This window comes from Fringilla coelebs (genome assembly GCF_963513975.1).
Source record: "Fringilla coelebs genome assembly, chromosome: 5".
Taxonomy (NCBI): domain Eukaryota; kingdom Metazoa; phylum Chordata; class Aves; order Passeriformes; family Fringillidae; genus Fringilla; species Fringilla coelebs.
In genome coordinates this window covers 22,384,985-22,410,837 of record NC_140033.1, presented here as the reverse complement: position 1 = coordinate 22,410,837, position 25,853 = coordinate 22,384,985, and the positions used below count along the sequence as shown (strand labels likewise).

Genomic DNA, 25,853 nt, shown 5'->3' with positions numbered 1-25,853 from the left:
GAGGCAAAGAAGCCAGTCTGAGAGTAATGGGGCTCAAGCACCTCCATCTCTAAAAGAAACTGTGAATTTACATGTCCTGAAGATCTGACATTAGCATAAATTCCAAAATGAAAAAATGAGAGACACACAGTGAAACAACCTGTTCCTTGAAGCCTGATACGAACAAAGAGTTTAAAAGCCTTTCAGCACAGACAGGGATAGCAGAAGCAATGTGTTCAGCTGAGCAAGGTTCTCAAGCTGGGACAGGCTGTGAGACACCAAGGTTCCATGCTCTCCTGGGGCACAGGGGGATACCACACATCTACTGTTCTGTAGCTTACCACTTCAGTGCCCTTGTGCCCAAGATCAAAACGTGCTGGAAAAAAAATCTCTTTGGATTATAACTGAAAAGTATCTAGGTTCAGATATACCTATATATATATGTGTGTGTGTGTGTGAGTATATATATATGTATATGGGCATGTTTAAAGAATCCTTGAAGAGTTTTCTCCTATGACTCTAGCAAGAAGTATGCAGAAGTATTTCATGCACACAGAAAAGTCCACGGGCAGGCATCCTTTCAATGTAACCATCTATGTGAAAAACAAGATCCCATTCAGGTGCATCCTATTATTAGACTGTAAAGACAACAGGACAACAAAACAGAGAAGTTCATATTTATTTTTCAAGCAATCTCATGTATAAGATACAATTATCTTTCCAGTAATATGCAAAGAGAACTGAGAAGTATAATCTTCATACAAAAAGATGAGCAGTAAATTCAATTGAGTCTAAACATAGAAAACAAAATGCAGCATTGCACTGGGAATTAGAAATATATTCCAATATAAAATGTTTCAAAAATAGTAGCAGTGTTTCTTGATGAAAACACTGCAATTCTCACTCTTTAGTGCTCCAAAAATATTAGATATTTGTAAAAAAAATCTGATTTTCATCCCATACTGCATTTCCAAGGCAGAAAAGCAAGTATGCTGCATGCATATATACAGAGGAACAACTTTGTGGTTGTGTATTTGAGGGCTAAGGGACAGGACAGAGAATTTTCAGTTCTCACACCAAGCACTGGACTGGAAGGGACCAGTAGGTACAAGTATAACTTAACCCTTAGTTGTAGGCCATTAATCTACCTGGAGAAGGAGGAGGCAGCAGAGACCAGAACATTGCAGGCTCCATCCTTACCCCAGCTGCATCTACCAACCAGACAACAGACCAACAGCCTGTCAGGTCAGCAGGAAGCAGAAGAACTTGGCGGAGACAGGATTTTTTGTGATATATGCATGGAACTGTAACAGAATCCAAATTTGACATCACATTACAAAAGCATTGGTTCAGTAGAAAAAGTTCTTCTCTTTCACATTAACACCTGCCCTTTATTCTCCCTTCTCCCTTTGGGTCCTTTCACCTAACTCCTTGGCAGTTGCTACTTCATTGCATCTGCATAGAGAAAATCTAAATCCTGAGCAGCAAAACCTGAAGATCAAAACTTGAATTATTGTTATAGCTGCTTTTGCTACCAAGAAAAACAACACCTGGAAGTCCAGCCTCTTGGAACTGTGATTACAGCACTGGCTCTCAGGAGGGAAAAGGCGTTTATCAGCAAAGTGCGTTTGGGAGCAAAGCTGAAAGCAAACAGCTTCCTGCATCAGTACTCAGCTTTAGAAAAGGGAAGCTCTGGGCAGGTGCACAGGTACCAGTGCAAATACAACCTGCCCACAGCATTGCACCTCACAGACCTCACTGGTGAAGGTGGTGTAGAAATCCCTAAGCAAAAGCCAGAGCAGCAGCCCTGAAACAGGATGCAATTGGTACTATATTAAGGAGAAGCTGCACTTGAGCTAAAGTTCAGTTGTGGACTGATGTGGCTAAACTGCAGCTAGAGCAGGGCTGACACATCTGACAGCACAGCACTCAGCAGCAAATGAGCTGGCAAACTCCATCAGGCTAAAGTGACACGAGTAGTAAGCAAAAGTTCCCAAGTGAAGGCTTCAAAACCATACTAGCAGAAGAGGAGAAGCTAACTCAAAAAGTGGCAATTTAAACCTCTAAACCTAGTGCATTTCAAAGCTGCATATACTACACAATGTATTCCCTTTGTAACAGTACTTAACTTGGATGAGGCACACAGTGTAAGTGGCAAGAGTTAACACGTCATTTGGAGCATCTTCTAAGCACAGTAACTGTGCTTTATTTCAGATTGCCCTTCGTAGCTGCAGAGCTAAATGTTAATGTGCTCTCTCCACAGCACAAGGCAACACGTAACAGCAGGTATTTCAATATATTGCAACCAGCTTCCGCTCTGTAACAAGAAAGAGTATGGAGGGAAGTCTGCTTTAAATTTTCTTCCTCCTCCAATTAATTTAAGTTTACATTCATTATAAAGTGATCAAAAATATAAAGATCTAGGTTTCAACTATTTTAAGAACTGAAAACTTTCAAGATTTAACAGGATCTTATTTGCTAGTAGTGCAGAATTTCTAAACTATTTTTTCATATTGTTATTGTGAAAACATTCATGAATACTGCTAAAGTGAAAGGGACAATCAGACAAAGTATAATGTCCATCTCCATTTTTCTGAAAAATAATTTTTACCACATGAAAAATTAAACTTCATCAATGGAGTCCATTACCCAGAATTTTCCACCACAAAATAATCCACTAATAGATTTTTCTTTCAGCTTAAATTTGTCGCAATAATAACTCCCTATATACTTAGAAGTTAAACTCTAATAACAAAAACAAAAACCTTCTGAAATATTTTAGAAACAATACAAGGAAAGATCTGACTGATGCTGAAACATGTACATGAAAGCTCACCAATTTTAAGAGGAAAATATTGCAATCTGTGAGTATCAACAGTTTCTACATCAAGCCTGGTGGCAGGTTTTACGGAAGGCAACCTTTGCCTATGAAATGGCAGGTGCTGCTTTTAGCTGGTCCAAACTGGAGATTCTAAGAGGGGAGGTGGGGGAACCAAAAAAAAGCTAAAAGCTGATTAAATCCACTGCTTTCAGTTACTGTTTGATAATGCTGCGAGTACTGTACATAATGCCTTCTGCCCGAACACGTTCAAGTATTGGCCCGTAAACATTCTTTGTCAAAGGTATGACCATGCCTTTGGCAGTTATTTCACCTGAAATAAAGGCATTAAAAAACACTGTTAGTGCTCTACCAGGTTTATTTGAGAAAGCTTTGGTAGCTTCACTATGGGGTTTTTGTGGGGGTTGCTGTGCTGGACACAGCCAGATTGAGGTGCAAGGAACTGCTGAGTCATTCAGCCCTGTCACATAATCAATTATAATTTATCATGCTAAAGGTTTTGTCTATACTAGTGCAACATTTAATATTAAATGACTTAAAAATCTTTGTGGATTAAGAAGTAAATTAAGAGTTGTCACTGAACGTCTGAACATCCAAACATGCAGATTAAAAATTCCTTTAAAGACAGGAAGCATCTGACAAATTAAAAAAAATACACATAAATGTACTTAAGAGACACTATATATTTACTTTCTACAAGCAGGAAGATAAAGAGATTGAAATACTGTTACTGAAGTTGGAATAGCCACTTACCATCTAGAACCATTTTAGCAGCAATAGCTGCGGGGTATCCTACTGTTTTAGCCATTGCAGAATATCCTTTGTTATCCCCGTAGACAACCAGATCAATAAATTTGTCTTCCAAATGGCCAGAAGGATGCCTGAGACCTATTTCACTTCTCATAACAATCATATCTCTCTCTCCAGCGCCTAAAAGAAAAGCACACAAACTGTTCATCACTTGTATTTCAGTCACATCAAGACGAGGTTCTTGAATAGCCAGGCACTACACGTACACAGCATGGATATCAGGGAAATGACTGAAGGCAGCAGAGGAGGACAGAACACTAAGATCAAACTAAAAGTGTAACAGGAAAAGAAAAGGATCAATTGGGGAGCTAGGGATCATCACATGAAGATTTATTAATGAAGGTGAGCAAACTAATCCAATTAAGGCTTATAAAAGATATTGCCTCATTCCATTCAAACCCTTTAAAAAGAATTTTTCACATACCAAAGGGCAGCTTCATCTCCATGTGCTTTGCAAGAGCTCCTACAATGGAATCTGCTGCTGGAACTGGTTCATCTCCCAATAAACCTAACCTGGCAGTAGAAATGAGGAAGTCTTATATCATTGCCTATCAGCAGTTTCATCTCATTTTCTTAATTTCCAGTTGTTCAGCATACCAGTTTAACAGTCTTAGCATGAACCAAAATGGCTAGAATTGCAAACATTTCTTTTTTTAATTTTTAAGCTTTCAAAATCATTGGAACATTTTACCATTCCACAGCTTCCAGCTGACTTTTGTCCTTCTCCAGTTTGCTAAATACAGCTTCTTTAAGAACATGGTGCTCAGCAGGTGACTTAATTCCAACCAGTTTGCACATGAGCTCTTTCTGTTTGAAAACAAAAAGGGTTCATGAAGGTCTGACATCTGTTCCCACTCCATCTCAATCAAGGTTTTGAGAACCAACTACTCTACTAAGATCAGTTAAAATCCAGGACTTTTGAGAAGACAGCTTATGTGTACTGGGAAAGTGAGAAAGTTTGAGAATTTTAATCACAGCAAGTGAAAATAGGGTTTATCTTTTCCTAGAAGACTTTGTATCCCACCCCTCCACTGCTTCCTCCCCATATTTTAGTTTTTTCCCTTCCTCTGGCAGCAAAGAAAGAACATAGAAACCTGCATAAACAAGGAACACTAGGAGAATATTAGGATGAGAGGGAAGCCACCTGGACACTGACAGAGGGAAGATTTAGATAGGATATCTTTCAGTTGGTCTAGAAATGGAGAATGTCCCTTTCAAAAGGAAGGAAACAGACCAATAAGATGAACAAGGCTCTGGCAGTCCTGTGAGTGTGACCAAAGAGATTTCTCATGATACTTGTGCATATCTGAAGGCCATTTTGTGCCACCTAGATGCTAATTATTGCTTGCTTCATTCACAGCACGGGGGATAAAAAAAAGAACTATGAGCAAGATATGAAATAATCAAGAGCTGCAGAGTCTACAAGTTCATGTTAGCCTTTCTCTTCTACTTCCCTGACAGAGTAGATAAAGATGTAAAAACATTTTTAAATGTTTGCAATGAGAATAATGAGTTTATAGCTATTTTTACAGATTGCCTAACACTGTATACTTATTCATTGAGGCTAGAAGAACTAGAAATTCCAGCCATCTCTGCAAAGAGAACTTGAAAATATCAATTCTAAAATTTAAAGCAGACAAAAAATTATCTGAAAATTAAAAAAAAAATTAAAAAGAAGAAAAATTAAAGTAATTCCCATATGTCCACCCAAAAACTCCTGGAGTTTACTCATCTTCCCAATACTATATGTTAGTCAGAGACAAGCAAGACTGTGGCCTCTTCACCTTCTGCTTTCTTGGTTCTGAGAAGACTCAAGACATTCTTCAGCTCTTTCCACCCCATACTGAAATATGAAATACCCAGTCTCTACAGAGACAACAAAAATGTTGACAAATATAACAGCAGCACATCAGAGTCATGTCTTGGCTGAGATAAAGATGAAGTAAGGCACCCAAAATCAAGACAGAAAAGCTGCATAACAGAAGACCTTAAAAATGATTATACAGAATTTCAATGGAAAAAAAATTAATATACTCCTTTATGCACAACCTCTTACTTCTTGATGCCCTGAAAAATACTTTTACACTGACAATCATGAACCAGGAACAACATGGACACTGCAAACTCAGAGCACTGAGGACTAGACTGTGACTAACAAAAAACATAAGACAATTCACAAAAATACGGCCATGGCTTTGTCTAGCTGAGGCCTGAAAGCCTCCAAGGTCAGACACTGAAGAGTCTATCAGGGAACCGTTCCAGCTCCTTATTCCATTCCTGCTGAAGAAAGTTTTCCTAATTTCCAGGAAAAAAAATCAAAGATTGGGATGCAATAGAAGATCCTCATTGCTAAGTACCAAAGTCTAGCAATAAGAAAACCGTCAATAAAACAGAAGAAAGAAGGCAGAGTAAGCAGAGCAACTCACCCAGGTTAGAGGTGGCGTAGTTGAGCTTAGCAAAGGATAAGGATCTGGGTTAATTAATCCTAGTTTTACAAAGCCTCCCATGGTTCTGGAGTATCCCTGAAATAAAAGAATAACACCATTAAATATATTAATCACTTGAAACAGAGGTATTTCTCCTTGGTTTGAATGCAGTGATGGACATAACCATATTTATACCCTGGGAAGCCAGCCACAATAACCTGATGCCAGTGCGGTTACTGCCACAGAGCAGCGTCTTCCCCAGCCCCTCTCCACCCTCCCCCACTTTTCAATACTTTTTTTTAATGGCTTATTCTGTCATCAATACTTCCATGGCAAGTACCATTTGTTGCTGAGATCAAAGGGCTCAGCTGGCCAGCACTAGCTGAAATCCCAGCCCATCACTGCAGGGCTGTATCAGCCAGCTGGCCCATAAACAAACACTGAATACACAGAGCACAATGCTGAACTCTGCTCACCCAATTTCACACCACTGGGACTGTGTGAACATCACATGGGCTGCTCTTAAAGGTAAGAATCCTGTGTGCTTATTTCTCATCTTCAGGAATATCAGACAGACAAAGCAGTAGAATGGTTTAAAAGGAACTGCAAATGTTGCATTAGGCTGCACAATAAAAGAAGTCTCCACTGATTTCTGCTTACTTCTGTTTCTATCCCATTAACATTCCCACACAGCTGCTGAATACCTGAGAGCACTTACATGCAAGTGACTAGAAACACAAAAAAAACCCCAGAATGGAGGAAATAAAGTACCCTGAAAGAAGACTAATTAAATTAGGAGTCACTTATTAGGAGCACTAGATTATCAGCTCAGATGGCCTTGCAGCGAGATCCTTCTGTGTGACACCTCTTTTTAAACCGACTCCATTAGCTATCTAAACTTAATCTCCAAAAGGCACTTTAAGGAGATGATTGCCTCCTCAGTGAACAGATCGGCTTCTGCTCTGCTGCACAGCAGCATGTGCAAAGGACCAACACTCACTTCTGTCCTGCTCAGCACTCTGTGCTGGCATGTCAGCACCAGGCAGGCAGAGGTGTGGAAGCCCTTCCCCACAACCCCACCAACACCAGCCCAGCCCAAAGTGCTGTGGGGTTAAGGAAACAGCACCAACCACAGGAGCAGCGTTCTTGCAGCACACTGACATCCACTTGGCATGCCACCCTGACACTTTTGCAGTTCCTTGTGCTAGCCCATACAAACCAGGCACCAAATGGAATAGATATTGTCATGTTAGGATTCCATTATGAGATGGACACGTCCCACATATTTTTACAATCTCTTCCGAAAAAGAGATTGTATCTAGATTTGACAGAAAGAGAGCTATTGGAATTTATAACCCTTTTCCCCCCATATTGGCTTTCCTTCTTCCATGCCTTTATCTGAGCAAGCTTCCCTTCCAAAAATACAGAAAAAATCCTGTTGTACTGCAGTGGTGGAATTAAGACAAAAAGGACATGTAACTTCCTCAGGCTATGGACAAATAACAACAACTTAAACCGTAGCATAAACCTTAAGAGACATAATACAACATCCATAAAAGCTTTTTCAAACCTTCAATATGGTTCTAGGTTTATTCCTTCTTAATGTATATTGACTGAAAAAAATAAAGAAAAAGAAAATCTGACAGAAAAACATCAAAACATTTTGATTCTGCTTTGGATATCTAACAAATGAAAGGAAAAGGGTCGATCAGTTAGAAGGGAAACACATTTATCTCTTAATATTTTACTTAGCTGACCAAAATTATAAAGCTTCTCAAATTTAAGATTTCGAGTTAGTTAATTAAAAACTTCTCAGATTGATGGAAAATCATAATTTTCTGTAAGATTTTTACATTATGTTTTTCGTGGGAATGTAAGAAAACAGAATTATTTAATTTTTTAAAATCTTTTATTGATCTGACACCAGATACAGAGCCAGAATAAAAAGAGGAAACACAGACTATGCAAGATAACTGACCAACGGTTTAAAACAAATAAATTTATTTTTCCATTTTGCAGCAAATACCTGTTGAATATACCAAGTAAAGCTACATTAAAAAAAAAAAAGATAACTGCTTTCAGTTGTCTCTCAACTGGGATAATGGGGAGCTCACAAACAGCAAGTGCAAACCTATAAAAGGCTTAAACACTCATTTTTATTGAAATACAACATTCATCTCTTGAGGAAAACCTTAATTACTAATAATAACACCAACAACTTACTTTGTATCTTAAGGTGCCTCTCAGTAAAGTACGAGCTGTCTGAATCCCATATGGCTCAGCATATTTTGTACTGTCTCTGTTAGGAAAACCCTCAAGGTTTAATCCTGGGAAAAAATCCATTGGAGTAACAGAATCCAGTAACGCTCCTCCAGGTGGAATATTGATAATCTAAAGTTTGTGAAAGAACAGCAAATATTATTTTTGTGCAGTTGTATTCAACCTATCTTAGAACACAAAAGATAAAGTATGCTCGAAAACAGGAAAAACATGTTTGGCATTCAAGTGCAAACAAAGGCCCAATCTAAATAAAGCAGTTGCCCAAGCCATTTGATCATACCTGGTGCAGGAAGAGCATGCAATGTGGCAGCCATCAAAGGGCTAAAACAAGCCACGTTCTTCTCACACACTCAGTTAATTCCTGCTGCACTTATATTAAAATGGCAGGTTCCCATTGTCACTTACATTAATGCCATTTTGGAACAGGCCTCTAACTGCACCAGTGTGATGGGGGATTCTACCCATGAGCTCTCTGCTTTTCGGTCAAATAATTTAGTATCTTGTTTTGGTTTTGTTTGGTGTTTTTTATATGGGAGAGAAAGCAGATATAAACAAAATGATGGGTGTTTGTTCCTTTTTTAAAAAAAAAATTAAAATAAATGAAGTGATATCACATGGAAATAAAATTACTGCCCATGTGTATCTTTACTTGAAGCTACAAAGGACCATGGAAAGAAAACAAACAAACAAAAAAAAAGAACCAAATGGATGGGTGACTAGTTCTCTTACCACTCCCAATCACAGCCCTCAGTCCTGTTTCCTTCAGCAGCTAAAGCCCAGACCTGCTATGCAGCATCAATACAAACTCATTTTCTGACTTTTGAGCAAAAGGACAAGTTTTACTTATAGAAGAAATACTAAAGCAGTGAAGCCTGCAGCAATGCCAAAAGATACTGTTGTGTTTGCCAGGCAAGACAAGGTGTATGAAAGAATCCTACACAATGGTCAAAGACATAATTAATTAGAGGCAAGGAGGAAAAAATTCAGAATTTACTGACAAGCTCATCTAGTGCTCACATAATGACTCATTCATATACATGATCTAATTTTTCCTAGCAATGGGTGAACCAGATCAGAAATAGAAATATTTCAACATTTTCCAAGAACCCTTTTCATCTGAAACTTAAACTTCATTGCTTTTTAAATAATGATCCAACATAGAATCCCTGCTTTTCTCCTTTCTTACTTCCATAAAAACAGTAGAGCACCAAAATGTCATAGAACATAGAAGATTATATTTTAAAAGATTTCTAAGTTTTGCAGATCAAAGAGTTTTAGGTAACTAGCTAAACTTTACAGTGGTTATACAAGGCAGTCTCCTTGACAATTGCAGTAACTACTCTGAGCAAATGACAGTGGAAATAGATAGTGCTGGAAAGCAGAAATGTGATAATGGCTTGCAAAAGCTTTGCACAAATCAATTACAATGTTTACATAAAACAGAAGCAGTGACATTTGTAAGGTTAAATCTAATGACTCCTGCACAAACAGCAAAACAGAGCTTCTACAAAATAGACCAAAAAGCATTTCACAAAACCCACTCAGTGGGTTATTGGTATTACACATTGCACCAAAAGAGAAAGGAATCAAGAATTCTACTATGCATTGTGCAAGTACAAAATGAAGCTGTTTGGTTTATCAACACAACTAGATAGACAAGCATTCTCAGCTTTGCTTCACAGGACCAAAGACAGCAATTAAATAGCAAAAGCAACACCCAACAGGAATGGAACTTGAACCCAGAAAAATCAACTCCAATCCAGTGCTTTAGTCTTTAGAATAAATTCCTTCCTGGCAATCAGTTTCCACATAGTAAGTAAGTATTAAGCTGGCAGCAGCTAGGTATCATCATGCTCCAAACACAGGACTAAGTGATTTATGCAGCTGGCTTAGGCAACTGACTGCCACTGGCTTGAAAGTAAACACAGCATCTTACAAGTCCCAGTTCCTTCCTTAGCCAAGTACCACAGTTTTTGTTTGGATTTAAATGAAAATTTTCCCATTACTTCACCTCTCCATCTTTTAAATACGTAGCAGACTGAACTGTATTCAGCAATACTCCTTGTGGACTCCAGCTGAACTTGTACCTCAGAGGATTGTCAGAGTGCTCTGGAGCTGGTAGGCCACCGCAGAAAGAAGTGTACGATATAACCTGTCAGATTTATCCACAGGAAAAAAACAGTGAAGAGAAAACAGATCAGGATGCATGGAGATCTACCCATCAGTTCTTAAAATTTCTGTTTTCCCCCAAATAGGCCAGATGAGGAGGACCTACAGTGGGGAGGGGCTGCAGGCACTGCTGTAAGGGAGAGGAAAAGATACACAGGGGCAGGGCCATCTGAGTTGATAGTTTCACCAAGTGAATTAGTCTCACCAAGTCTCATTAATTTACTAAGTGAATTAGTAGCTACGAAATTCAAAGCATCAGAAAAAGTAAAATGTCCAGAGTCTGTTACACATCAGTGACATGCTCCAAACCTGCATGGTGTTAAAAGAACAGCTTTACCAATATAATCTTGGCAGACCTGCAGACTACCCACAAGCCTTACCGTAGCACCAACTTCTTTCGCCTTGTCAATACATTCCATCGCCAACATGTGATCAAGACCAGGATCCAAGCCCATTTCACTGACAACTGTAATACCAGCAGCTTCTACACTAAAAATAACAGAAACACAGAGCCATCAGAATATTCACTATTACTGGCCTTTTATTCCATAAATCTGTCCAATGTGCCCAGTGAACCTTCCCCGACACAGTAAATTCTGGGCTCTGTCTGCAGCTTGTGGGAATAAAGAAGCAAAAGCAGATATTAAACCCTGAAAAGTGACAACCATCTAAGAGCCATCTAACCTTTGTTTCTCTTACATCTCTGCACCTAGGTGCTGGTGGAAAACGAATTTTCTACAAGCTATCCCATATCCCACAATCTTCTGGACAATGCTATAATTCAGGAAGGTATTAATGCAGAGAGAAGCACAGAGCTAGTCATAATTGTCCTAAAGAGCTCCTACAAGGAAGAGAGACTAAAATGCCTGCTTTCAAAATTACAAGTATTTGCGTTTTTTTTTTCCTAATAGTTGCCTACAGTCCCCAAGGAGTTCACATATCACCACAAACCAAGGATTTATTTTATTTTCAAAATCAGTTTGTCTTTTGACAAATGAGAAGTGCCCATTTTATTTTCTTTTTCCTGAGAGCATGCTATATTCTCAATAAGAATGGTAGGAGAGGCCCCTAAACATCCCTCACTTTCTGCAACACTGATTCTCTACCAATCTAGTTTTTTCTGTTTTATCTTTTGTAAAGACACAGCATGTACAATTCTTCACTTGAATGCACTTCAGATTTTCCAATACTGTGACTCAGAGGAGCACCTACATGAAGCTCAAAACTACTTCCAAGCATACAGTAAGTAGGACAATAGAAACATTAGTTACTAGAGTTGTCACCAGTTTGAATATTATACAGTGGGTGTATCCAAAAGAAGAGCGTGAAGGAGGAGACTACTGTAGATACAATAAACCAAGAATGAGTTTTTATTACAGGGTGGCAAAGGATGAAAAACAAACTTGCTGGTAGAATATGACAGCACAGCTACTCAGCTTGAATATCAGCCCAGCTCAAACATCTTAACAGGTCTGAGGGAAGAGGAAAAGGCACATTAACATGAAATAGGATGATGCAGGCAGAAAAATACATTCCATTATTTAGAGCATTAGTCTAACCAGGCTGGGGTATGTACTCATTGCTCCACTCTGCAACATGCACCTTTGGGAAAGTTATTGGGTCTTCGACCACAGGAAGAGATGCAGACAGAATTCAGAAAGCAGTAATTCACAATAAGTGTGAATTGCAGGTGTAACAGACTGCAGAATATTCAGATAATGCACTAAAGAAGGAAGCAACACCAGGGAGATGCTACTTCCACACCTACCTCTCCTGAAGTTCTTTCATGGCTGGTGTTAAGTAGCTGGCTGTTACCAAGTTCACTTTGTTGTCAATACATTTCTTAGCAACAAAAGGATGTGCTGAATAAGGCAGCAAACTACAAAGGAAGGAGAATCATGCAACATCAAAATTCATTATCCTGTCACTAGAAAGACACTCAAATATTTTTTGAATGCCAACAAAAGACCTCAAGTAATAGCTCAAAAAAACAGTCATACCTGCCTTGCCCTGAGCAGTTCCATACCTATGGAAGTGAAACACTACCCTATCAGGACAGCATTGTTGTATGCACTCAGAACAGGACATTGAACAATTGGAAAGTCATTCTTGAGAGAGCATCACACCTCTCTGTGAACTACAAACCACTGACCTCTTTCCAAAGACATCTTCTAAACAAGCATCCTGGAGGTTTAGAAGATGCAAAACTGTCCTTGAGAAAGCTTACATTACAAAGATCTTGGTGAACTACTTGTGAAAAGCACACTCTGCATGGAATGGAAGCAACATTCATGACAGCCGTGGCAAAACAAACAAAATGGCAAGGACTGAGAAGTTCCTTTCCTGTATCAATATCTGGAATGAGTTCTTTCTTAATGGGATAGTCAGAAGAAATTACCAAGATGCCACAATTTTGCCTCCTCTTGTGAACGTGAAAATTTGATCCCAGGGACACATAAGCTTATGGATGCAACTGGCCCTCCACATTAACAAGGAAATCCACCTAACTGGTAAACACTTCTGAAGAAGTCAAAACCCATTATGAAGTTCTGATGCCTCACTACATGACAAGGCAGCAGCCAGTTACAACTACTCACATGCACAAACACACCCCCAAAAAAGTGCCATTAAAAAAAAGTTTATGTGTTGATTTAGGTCAAGCAACTCAGAGAAAGAAGCAGCATGACTTAGGGTTGAGCCTATCATGCTTTACACAGAAATCTAACCTGATCACAAGGTCGTGGTTTTTCACCAAAGAGGACAGCTTTTCCTCATGCTTAAGGACATCCATGTGAACTGGAGTAACATTTCTGTACTTCTTTGTCAGTTGTTCAAGTTGCTCCTTCATGACAGATACTGTTTTAAAAGTAAAACAATAAACCATTACCTATAGAGGAAGCTAAATCTAAAGCTCACCCATGTATATTTGTGCCGAAAGAGAAACATTTTCATGCATGTTTTCCTTCACTAACAGTTGAAGAAAAATCAGGCATTTAGTACACAAACATGTTCAGAAAAACTTACTCGATCCCTCATTCCACATGTTTAAAAAGAAATATTTTGCAGCTCTCTTTCAACACACTTTAAGAGAATTCCTATTTACAGTCAAGAACAGTTTAATAGCTTAAAGCAAAAACTAATTCACATCAATCACAATTTTAAAAATGACAAAGATAGAAACAATAAGCTTCAGCTTAGGTCAAGTGTGAGCAACAGGTTCAAACTGATTATTTTTAATATTTATGTATGGCTTAGTCCTCCCAATCCCAAATACCATATTATAACTAAATGGGATAAACCCAGTCTCTGCCTGCCTTCACTTAACTATCATTTTAAAGAAAGCAGAACTGAAAAAGATCCACAATAACACCACCAGTATTTGCCACCTCTGACTGGTTTCCCATCCAGCTCACCACGCTGCCAGCACAAGCCAGAGAGAACAAAAAAGGAGTGGCCAAAGAAGACAGCACATGGGGCACAAGCTTCTGGGGAATTAAAAGGCATCAGCACTTACCATTACAAGGAAAGCAGAACTGAAAAAGAGAACGACAGTAATAAAACCAGTATTTCCTACATCTGACTAATTTCCTTTCCCAGCTCCCCATGCTGCAAGCACAAACCAGAGAACACAGCCAGGAAAAAGGAACAGTCGAAGGCAGCAGGCAGGGCACAAGCTTATGGAGAATTAAAAGCATCTGAGTTAGGGCCTTATTCCCTTATGGCCTTTCCACAGTCAGTGGGAAATAAACATTACCAGAAGGTGTTTCTCTATACCCTACAAATCAAATTGTGCTGAGGGAAAAGAGCTAGGCAAAATCATCTACAAATTCAAACTAAAAAAAAATGTTGATTACATGAAGGTTTCCCAATTAAAGTTTCCATCATCTGGACTTAAAGTGCTGTAGCCTAACACTACAAAACCAACATGGCACTTGGATGTGCATTTTGTTTTCTGCACCTACTTGCCTGCTGTCAAAATATTAAACAAGTAATATCTTCATGTCTCTTTCCTTCTGTGCTATTTGTGTGCCTGTGTGCTGTAGAAACTGCATGTTTTTAAGAGATAAGAGTCTATGTTTGTTCAGTGCCTGGCAAAACAGATCTTCCAGTTCACCTGGTTTCCCTTCCTGCTACTGCACTGCAGGGAGTGGATGCAGCCTCTGTAGTGACAAGGGGTTGGGCACTCCACATTGCTGCAATCCTTCCCTCTTCACCACCTCAGGCAGTGCTCATAACAAGGCTGCAGCTTTCCTACATTTCCTCTCTTCCTCCTAGTAAATCTTTATAGGGCTTAAAAGTACTATGATTATCACCATGAAGCATAGAAAAAGCAGCCAAGAGCCAAGTATGAAGGTAGCATGAAGAAAAAAAAATCAATTCAATAATAACAACAATCAACAGCAATAAAACTGTAAGTTCTAAGCGAAACCACTTCCCAGCAAAGTATCTTTCAGGCAATAAGGCAATAGAGCCTGAGTTTTAAATCTGACGTCCCAGAATCAGGGTAAAGTCATCATTAAGGGTACAGAAAAGGATTATTGAGATGCCCAGCCTGAAATATGCTACAGATAAAACCAAAACAGAGGAATAAACAAGTAGGCATTTGGTGCTCATGGGAAAGTCAGGGTCTGAAGTTTTACCATCAAGACACTCATTGTAAGAAAAGCAGTTACTTATACAGAGGTCTACAAAAACATTTTCATATTCCTGTTGTGTGAGGCTGAAAACACAGCCAAAGACCAACAAAGTGACAATCTACAAAACCAATCCTGAGCCCAAAGCAGGTTAGAAGGAAAAATACTTCCAATTTCTTTACAGGTTACACATGAAAACAGTTAACTTTTAACATGGCTATGTCCTTTTCAAATCAATTATTTAAATTCAAAATGCTCACAAAGCTACAAAATCCTTTTCTGCTGTGCATAATAACAAAGATTTCCTTTATCTCATCTCAGAACCACATCCATTTATTATTTTTGAGAAGGGTTCTGCCACATGCTTCAGTAAGACATAATACTGTAATTAAAACAAATTCTTACATACCAACTGTGATGCCAATGTTGGAATCTCTAGTGAGATATTCAAGCACAGGGCCAGAAACATAGCCAGATCCAAGCAATAAAACCCTCTTCTCATCACTCATCTTCAACGACTGAGCCTGTTCCCTAGAAGGTGTTACAGGCAGAATTAAAAATTACACAGAAGGAAACTGTAAGCTGCCAAGGTTAATAGAAGAATATGTTTTAGTAATTCTACAAACCATGAGCTCTATTCAGACCAAGAGTCAAATTCCTAGCTACCTGATCCAGGACTATCTAGTGCTGCTTCCATTCTTCTGCTGCATAACTTCTAGTTCCTTTCCTCTAACAATAACATGATCAAATCCATCAACATTCCCACTGCTTCTCCAGATTCTCATGGTAGTTCACAAAAGACCATGCAAGTGATTATGGAGGAAGCTAAAAAAATATCAGATCCTTGCACTGTGTGAGGAATAAAAAAAACTATTATTGAGACAGCCTGTTGAAGGGGTCTATCAAAGAGCACAGAACAAATCAATATGAGCTGAAGCCTCTGAGAGGCAAATAGCACATTACTTAGTGTGAAAAATTCATCTACAGTTCATCATGCACAAATTCATAACCACAAGTCCCAAAGAAAATTGGAGAGGTTTGAGATGCAGAAGTCAACACACTGTTTTTAGTGCATATTGCATGCAGTGCTTATGGTCAGACCAATTTAAATTTTTGTAAGATGTACAGTGTAGCTGTCACTGACCATGAACATGAACCCACTTATTGTGAAATTAACATTTTTCATATGTAAACTATAAATATTTCTTAGCAGTAAGGGGGCAAGGGGAATGGAAGGGATGGACAGGTTATTTATACTTTTGTTAGCTTAATTCACTCTAGGCTATCACTGGCACATAACTGCTGTGACAGGGTGCGGATGAAGTGGTAGCTGAAGCTGTAGGTGCATGAATATAACAAAAAGTATGAGAGTCTGAGAGTCTCCTCAACACATCCAGTCACTGAACAATGCTACACAGCACAGCACTTGAGCCATACATGAAGTAACGAGATTCAAGGAATATTCAAGAGCCTTTTGCTTTCAGCCATTCCTTTCAAATGACTGTATGTTACATCCTTTTCAAAAGGGCAAGGAGTAAAAGAGTAAATCTAGCATGTGGCTGTTCTCTGCCTCTGGTAAAACAGTTTTCATAATGCCAAACAGGAAAATGACCACTTTCTGAACTTCAATATAAGTTACTAACAACATATGTTAATGATTTAGGCAATGTGCATGAAGAAATAAGGAGATCATCAACCTAGAAGACATTTAGACACAGTGCATAGATGCATTCAACCAAGACACAAGAATAAATGAATGTAAAAGGGGAGACAGAATGCAAACAGGGTGGCTTTTTAAATCCTGAATCAAATAAACTTTAAGAGCCTACATTACCTGCTCTCTCTCAGTTTCTGGATATATTGATACTTAGGTGTCAGTGAGCCATTGGATGCTATCACTGCCTGGAAACATATGAAGCAGATTTTGACAGCTTTATATGTCTGTATATTTCAAAGCAGGGGAAGACAAGAAAGGTCCAAAATTGCAAAACTTACATCTCGAACAACAGGCGAGTAATTCTGCTTTTCAAGAGGTTCTGAGCCTTCTGATACCAGCTGTGGATATAAGTTATTTTAAATCTGGTCATTTTATTAGCAAATATTTCTCAAAGTAAACATTAAGATTTTGAGCAACATTTAAATGCATGCAACAATACCAATATTTTGTATATTTGAAATACTTCTGGCTGCAATCAGCACCACTTGACTTTTAGGAAAATCCAGGAATTCAAACAGCAGTCTGACTGTGAGGGATTGCTGAGTGCCCAAGAAAACCAGATGTTTACATCTGGTGTAGGGTCCAGAAGCAATGAACTACCTGCCAGAGCCTGTTTTCTTCCTACAGAAAGTGTTCTTGACAAATCCCTAAGACATCCAGGTCACTCATGTCTCATTCATATGTTTCCTTTTCAAAGGATTGCCTCAAAACTTCAAAAGCTTTTTTTTTTCTTTTTTTGAAGTACAAAGTCAGTTATGTTCTACAGCAGATTCCTTTTGAATGTATACAGGAGACCAGAAAAGCAGCAAACAAGCAGACCAAATTCTGAGCCTTTTACCTTCTTGTCGGACACATACAAGCTCTTACCATCTCTTCAATATAAGGGAAAAGCATATCCCCAAAGTACTCTGTTGCTTCTATAGGAAGCTGAGCCGGCAGATTGTCAATGGAACACATCAGAATCCCTGAGCCTTCAACACTGAAAGAGAAAAAACAGCTCTTCTAAACTGCTTCTTAGTACCTGAAAGTCACCACCTTTCAGAAGTGTTATAAAAGCATGGTATTTTCAATATAATGTTTCTCTCTACAAGTTACAATGGAAAACAGTACAAAGTAAGGGCTCTCCCACCTGTCGTGAGTAATATGCTGGTCAGCATCATACATACAAAATGGGTTGTCAATTGTTGTACACTCAGTCATAAATTCTATAGATCCTCCAGTATCTGCTGAAATGTCACATATGGCCAGAAGTCTAAAGCAGTTAAAATAAAAAGGCAGCATTATACAAAGAGAGCATTATACAAATTACTAAGAAATACAGATATTAAAGGTCACAAGTGAACAGGAGATAAAAGAAATATAAGAAGATCTATGCAACTTGTAGCCTTCTTCATCTCAACCAACTGAGAAGCCAACAAAGCACAAAAAATGGTATCCAGAAATAAAATGGAAATTTGGCCCTACTGTAGTCCTCAGGTTTGCGTTCCTATCAACAGCATCCAATTTCATGGAAAGACTGGCAGAATTCATTCACCCATGATATTTTCTCTCTATGCCTTGTGCAGCCAACACCTCCCATTCATTTTTCATCTACCAATTCCCACAGGTCATGCCTGTGCAGTCCTGCATTAACTAACTTCCCATCCTAAAGGGAAGTCTAAAGAAACAGCTGCCTCCTACCAGTTCACAGATTTATACAGGTGCAGGTGGAGCTTTCATTAGCCTAATGCACAGCCTCTGGCTCCACTGAAGGTTAACTCTTCAACTCTTTATTTGTCTTGTGACAGGCCTATTAGAGAAAGGGTGGCTCCCACCCCCACTGAAAGGAGACTAACCCTTGATTTGCACCCCACATTCTATCCTTAAACTATTCAGGATTGTGAAGCATTTCCACTACCTGCTGCAGAAATAAGAGGTGCTAAGGAACAGTTGTTGAACTTGTACAAGCCAAATGACAGCGTAGCAAGAACTTTCCCTAAAACTCTGCTACCAATACTGGTGCAGCACGTAAATTCCCAAATAGCACACTTTTGTTTGTATAGGATTCTGTATGAAAATCAGTGGCAGAACTACCTCTGCAGAAAGACAGCTGATACCTATTAGTCATTTCTACTGTGATGTTTTCAAAAACTCCAAACTGTGAAAATAGGATCGCAAAGCACAAAAGAACAAGAGCAAAATCAATGGGGCACTGTAAAACATGCCACAGGAACAATGTAAAATAAACAGAATAATTTACTATGTACTGTGGTAAAGCTGCCTAACATTACAAGTTTAATCATCGTGCTGCAAAATTGTTACAAGTGAGATGAATGTCTTACCTGTGTGGTAATTCAGGACAGCCATCCATTGCACCAGTAGCAGATTTAACTGGCACCAGCAGCTTCTGAGTGTCCTGCCGACTCAGCAAGCGAGGACTATTTTGCTCCCAGTATATGCCATTAATTAAACAAGTTGTGTAGGGTGCAACCTGCGAAGAAAGTTAGAGATGCCTGATGTTTTCACCTAGTACTTTAAGAAGAAGCACCTGATCTAGCATTTTAAGTTAACGCTCTCTCAAATGATGAACATGCAAAAGTGTTGTAAGTACAAACACTCTGTAGAAAACCTTTCATAAAAGAACAGAAAAGATGCTCACATCAATGTGAAAGCGAGAAATGTAATTTTCTGGATGTTTATCATAGTCTACTGGATCATAGAGTCCATCACGTTTCCTCACGAGATGATGGTGACGACTTAGCACTGTTCCATAGACCTTCCTAAGATCTGAAGTAAAAAAAGAAAAATTAGCTCTTATACTTGGACAAAAAGGGTTTCAGTGTTTTTGATCACTATTGTCACTGCATACCTCCAGATCTGGAAACTTCCTTTAACTCATGTGGTTCCACAAACTCGCATGGGAGAGCACTGAACATTTCTTGAGCGCCCTGAAATCACAAAGTAGGATTTAGAATAAGCAGACCATAAATGTAGTGTAACACTGTTCGCTTGGTGTTTGAAAACAAATATAAAATTTCACATTCCATTTGACAGCACCGCCAGAGAACAGCTCCAGAGATGTACACATTGTTTCACACATACCCCTGCTTACACAAAACTAAGCAGCTTGGGCATTATGTGCAAGGAATTTACATCATTCCTCACTACTGCAAAATGCCTAAACCACAAAGCAGTGCTTGATTCTTATTTCTAATGGCTGAGCAGGGAAGCCTCAATTCAGCCACAAGAGGGTTTTGCTGCCACTCTGAGAAGCAGTTTCTCCTTAGAAAAGATTCCTGAAGCCACTCCTCATCAACCAGGCTGTTTTAAAGGCCAGGACTTCCCCAATGAGCTGTGATCACAACCTGAAGATTTTCAGACACATCATCCTTTTGGCTAGAAAGAACACATTTATGCAGGCAGTGATTCCACTTTATAGCTGGAGCCTTGTTAACTAATCTTTGTTGCCAAAACCAGGGGTAAGTCTTTTCCCTATGTCACAAAAAATAGCCCTTAAGTCAAGCACTTGTAAGCCAAGTCAATGATATCCAGACATAAAAACTCAGCAGGTGTTGGAAAAAATAATTCTTTCCCCTATCCTTTAATGGAGTGATTAATTTACCTTGTGAGCACAGAGTCAACAGCAGAGAGAGAGGGGGAGAGAAATCATGCAGGTTGGAAAGGAGAGAGAAGCAGTAAGATTTAATCCATGTTCATTGATAAGAAGTTAGCATGTCAGCCTGGTTAGGCATGACCTCATATAAAACATCTTAGTTTACAGTAGTTAAAAATTGTTACTGGCAAAGGAAAATGTGAAGTTCAAGCAAACAAAATGAACCCATCAACCCATTTAACCTGATAGAGATCAAATGCCAAGAATTTCTATTAACAATTATATAGCATTTCTTCTTGAAGACAATTCTTACCTTAGAAACATTACCAGTGCCCGTAAACACGAATGTTAAGGGCCCCACTGACTTTGGCATCAGTCCCAGTGAAATTTCATACCCAGCATCTCGTACTGCCTGCACAGCCTGACTGCTATTCCTGTAGTTATGTGCCATCCCAATGTGCTGAAATCAAAGGCACAGACCAATCAAGATATTCTCCATATTCAAATACAGATAACTAGCAGATACCAAAATGTTATTTAGCTAAAAAAAAATACACACACACATACTCTTACCATGAAGGGAGTGTGATGACCCAGAGCTAAAAATCGCAAACCCAATCCATGCAGAATGTTGATCATTCCTGTTGTTGAAAAAAAATAGAAAGTTGGACCATCAGTCTTAATTACAAATATGCACAGTTAGAAACTGCAGAGACTTACTGAAGCCTCAAATCATCCCAGGTATTTTTCCCATGTTTTTATATTAATACTTTACTTCTAAAGAAAATCAGAGAAGGAAAAAATTAGCAGCAGTCCGTGACCTTAAACTTGCTCATTATGCATTTAGGCACCATTTAATATTAAGATATCCTTTTATGAGGTGTATCCACATCACTGGATTCCAAAGAAGGAAATTAAAGAGTCTCCTGAAGAAAGAGTGTTAAATCTCAGTAGAAAGAAATGAGAACCATGCCACACAAGAATCAGATTAAATGCATAACAGTGACAAACAGGTGTTGTTCAAGCTCTTGGGACTAACAGCAGCCTTTTTTTAATCAAAAACCAGTTGATCTCTTGATATTTAGTCTGCTCCAGATAGTTCAATGGACAAACAGGACTTCAAGACAACAGCAAAAATATTAGATTTGTCAGGAATCCACATGACTATTTGCCATGTCGTCTCATGAAAATAGGAGGCACAAACCAGAATGGAAAAAGGCTGTTAAAAGCAAGAATTTAAAATGCAGTTAAAAACACATCACAAGCCTCAACTTTCAGGAAGGACAGACAACCAGAAGTATTACAGGAAGTCACTCGTTGCAAGCCTGCCTTTACTTTATACACTATACCTGCTACACCAGCCCACTTTCCAAAGGCCACAACTCGCATTCCTTTATGATCAACCATTTTTTCATAGTCAAACAGTCGAATTTCCTGAAAATACACAGCAAACTGAGTATTAAAATTTTCAGTGAATGCAGTCTGTGGCATGTTGCTCTCCCAGGAACTACCTTTTCATATGCCTTTGTCATTCTCCGTTGATAGAGGCTGATGGGTTTATATACCGTAACAAGATTAAAGTATAAAAATAAAAACATAACAGTAGCACTGAATTTTTGTTTGAAGGAGTCTCGGCACTGCCCATGCCCTCTTTGCACAGAGCTCCCCAATGTGCCACACCAGCTGCTGCAGGCCCATTCACATCCTCTGCCAAGAGGCTGCTCATTTCTGCATGAACTGGCTGCCTTCCTCTGAAATGCGCTCCAGCTTAGTAACTTTCCAACAACTCTTTGCACTCAGAGAGAAAGAGCCTCCCTTGAGCACACCATGCTCACAACTTATCTGCCTCATGCACATGAAGAGAGTAACACTGCAAACACAAGCTCTTCTGAGCAAGAAATACTCAGTTTCAGGAAGGGACACTGAAAACTGTCCTCATTAGCCTCGTTTACAAGTATGTGTGCCACAAGGAACCATACTAGGCAGCAAGCTCTTGATCACACTTCAGCATTAAGTTCACTTTCCATCCCATGTTAATTGACAATGATCTTCAATATGACATAATTTACCTGTCTTAAAATCTCATCCAAAAGGGGCATGTTTGCCTCTTGGGCCTTAATAGTGTGAGAAAAGAAGGCATAGTTCTTTTTAGGGATTAATTTGTCCTCCGGAGGTCTCTTCACACCTATTATCAGCGAAGCCTCAGAAATATCTTCTTGAATAATGGCACCTGCTTTGACGTACTCCTATGAAAGAGAAAAATCAAAGAAAATTTTTGTGTTTTTTCTTATTCAGATCTCAGCATATTAGCAGCTAGAACAGAGGAAAAATAAAAAATTCTACCAAGCAGAAACAAGTTACTGCATGTGATACATTCACAAAATTCTTTGATAAAGAGGTATCAAGTATCAAATTGAATTACCATGCTATTATCCTATTATACAAGGCCAAATTATAATTATGTGTTAGTAAAGTACTTCATCTTATATTTACAGACTACAAAAAGGATATTTTACTAAACTTGAAGTATCCTGCAGTATTGCAACAATGAACACTTTGTAAGATGTTCAAATACTTGGAAATAAGTTTAGAGAAATATGAAAAATTAAAAAATATGAAGACTGATGACATGTGATTTTATGAAATTGTTTAAGTGCAAGTCCAAGCTGATGAGCCATTTCTAAGGAAATGTGATAGTATGAGCTGGACTTTGATGAAAAAAGCACTGTGTCTTAATTATAAGGTGGTATGTGCAAGTACTGACTAATTCCCTACTTTTATTTCAATTTTTCATCTGTTTCCTCAGTTATCTTACAGCAGAGTATTACTGCTGCTACAAAAACAGTAAAAGCTCTCTGTTCTGAAGCTCACAGCACTAAAGAAAAAAATTGTTTCTTTATTTCACATGAGGAATAGGATTGAAGCAAGAGGGGAATTCACCAGATTCATCTTTCCTCCTCTTTTAAAAAATACAGGATTTTTTAGAGTTCTTGCCTTCTCACAAACAGAAGACAAAATCACCAATGTTAAAGAAATTCCCAAGCTTCTACTTCAAGAGAACTTAGAACTTCTAGGGAGAGTGATGACAGGACATGAAATTAACGAAACAACTCCAGAAACCCACCATGGTGCCAATGTCACATTAAAAGGCTAAACCAACTACTCCTTTCTCTTTCCACTAGCACGACTCCTCATTTAGCAACAAAATTTACATGTTTCTGGGGGTTTTATACGTTTCCTTATGAATAGCCTTTGAATATCATTTTTCCTGTACTGTGGTACACAACTGCACTATGATTTTGCTTGCGTCTCAGAACGGGACCTTACCCTTTCATGGATGGCTCTCCGGTTTGACGGCTGCACCAAGACCTTGTATCCCATCTTTGTCAACTCCTTAACATGCTTTGGTGCTAGAGGGGCTCTTCTCTCCCACGCATTGACATCTTCCCTCCTGATGGCCAGCACAGACTTACGATGGTGCCAACGCTTAGCATGGTGGAACACACACCTACCGTTTGTGTGACCAAAGGCTCGGAGCATGGTAAAGCCTGATGGCAGCAAAGACAAAGTAATAATACAGGTACATAAACAGCTCAGACAGCTTGTGCAAAAGTTCTGGTCTCCTTTAGCATCTGCTGTAAAACACAAACCAGGCACTCTGTACTCTAGTTCTTCATACTGTTGTGAGACATGAATTCAATTTCAGTGAATTTTGTTTTATCTTGGTCTGATGATGCGTCCCTAGAGACATATTTTCAATTTTAGTAATTGTTTTGATTACTGTAAAGGAAGGGTTTTAATGTGTTCTATGCAGCTAGTTTTTAACTACAGGCCTTAAAAAGAATTCTGGAAAGTTAAATTTTCCAATTATATTCATTTGCCACCATAAACCAGGCAAAGACCATCAAAACTTGCATCAAGAACAGTCAGAACTAACAAACACACAGAAAGAACAGAACACAGGCTGTATGGCAGGCAGTTGATTAAAACAGAAAGCCCAGCACTAAGCATATAACTAATGCTTATACAGGCCAAGAATGGAAGATAAGGCCAAGACCTTAACTACTGAGTAGCAGTGAGCATATGTCTGACCAGGAACAACAGGTTTTCAAACTAATACGAATTTTTTGAAAAATGGAAATCCTCATTAGAACAGATTCCCACTGCAGAGGAAAACCCCTTATCTTCTATCTTGTCCTCTTCACTCCCAGGGAAGCCTACATGCCATTGCTTTTTTCTGCAGGGACACTGCCAGGTCCAGCATCAAGTATCCAGGAGCCTAAGGCCACCAGATACTTATGCAATTAAAAGATGCAAATCTCAGAGATAGGCTTCTTGTTTCCAACACAATTTTAACTGACAATACATGAATCTCTGTATCTGAATCATTTGGAAAATCCTGTTTGCCCTCATGCCTCAAACTTGTAAAATCTCTATATACCTAAAGACTTCAGAGGTCCTGTTTAACTCCAGGCTTTCTGAAACAGAGGAACTAGCACACGAAGGACGGCATGAAGAGAAGCACACAGTCATCTACAACAACTCCACGTGTGGTATTCCTACCGTGGCTACGTTTCTCCACCAGCAAAGGTTACTGTACTGAAGTTGGAGGTACTTTGACACTTCAGCATGCTAAGAGGGTTCTCAAAGCACATAATGATCCCTCTCAAAAAACAGGAAGCCTTGTCACACCATGTCACTATCTCTGCACGCTAACACACAACGATGAGAGCAGTTTGTACTAAAACACTGCACCTCATACCCAAGCCTGCAGTGAAGCAAAATTCCCTCACACAGAGGGCTTGCACAAGGAGAGAAGCGACGCCTTCCAGCGGGAGTGCACTGGGATCGTGGCTGTCCGGGCAGGGAGCAAACAGTCGGGTGACCTCTGGCAGGCCAGGAGTTCGTCCGCATGCCTCCCTGTGTGTGCTCAGGCTCAGCCACAGCGATATCCATATCCCGTTGTAAAAGTGAAACTAACTTCAGCATTCCAAGCCAGCAGCGCTGGGAACCCTCCCCGGCCCCCCCAGCACGCCGAGTGACCGCGGGGCCGCCGCCGCGCCGGTCCCTGCTGGGAGCGGGTCACACCCCCGCGAGCATCCCTGCGGCTGGGACGGTGCCAGCAGCACGGCGAGGGGCCTCCCGCCGGCAGGGGCGACGCGCCGAGGGGGAAAACTCCCTGGAGAGCGGCAGGGAAAGGCAGAGGGGCGGCGGAGGGCAGGGGGAGAAGCGCTGTGAGCGGGCGGCGCCGCGGCGGGAGGGCAGCGGGCAGTGGGCAGCGGGCAGCGCTCGCTGACGCCCGGAGCGGCGGGCAGCGCGAACCTACCTCGGGCAGCGGGGCAGCGGCAGGCACGGCCGTGCGGCCCCGGTCCCTCCTCCGGCCGAGGTCCGGCGGCGCCGCCGCCCC

General features: G+C 39.7%; 1 protein-coding gene across 2 annotated transcripts; it reads right to left on the bottom strand.

Annotated features, from left to right (window-relative positions):
- Window positions 1-648: 648 nt before the first annotated feature.
- AASS (aminoadipate-semialdehyde synthase) lies at window positions 649-25,853 on the bottom strand. 2 transcript variants are annotated; one of them, XM_084206744.1, is made up of 24 exons: window positions 25,773-25,853; window positions 23,774-23,994; window positions 22,516-22,692; window positions 21,796-21,880; window positions 21,020-21,087; window positions 20,760-20,906; window positions 19,703-19,781; window positions 19,493-19,620; window positions 19,176-19,324; window positions 17,984-18,106; window positions 17,722-17,833; window positions 17,133-17,192; window positions 16,972-17,039; window positions 15,547-15,668; window positions 13,230-13,359; window positions 12,272-12,382; window positions 10,884-10,992; window positions 10,346-10,486; window positions 8,278-8,445; window positions 6,055-6,150; window positions 4,320-4,435; window positions 4,053-4,141; window positions 3,572-3,748; window positions 649-3,131 (listed from the first exon to the last, which is right to left on the bottom strand). In XM_084206744.1, exons 2-24 carry the CDS (start codon window positions 23,984-23,986, stop codon window positions 3,013-3,015), a joined length of 2,787 nt encoding a protein of 928 aa, XP_084062870.1. In that variant the 5' UTR covers window positions 23,987-23,994; window positions 25,773-25,853; the 3' UTR covers window positions 649-3,012. The 2 variants fall into 2 exon arrangements, with proteins under 2 accessions (XP_084062870.1, XP_084062871.1); XM_084206745.1 differs by lacking the exons at window positions 21,796-21,880; window positions 23,774-23,994; window positions 25,773-25,853 and having other exon boundaries at window positions 22,516-22,643.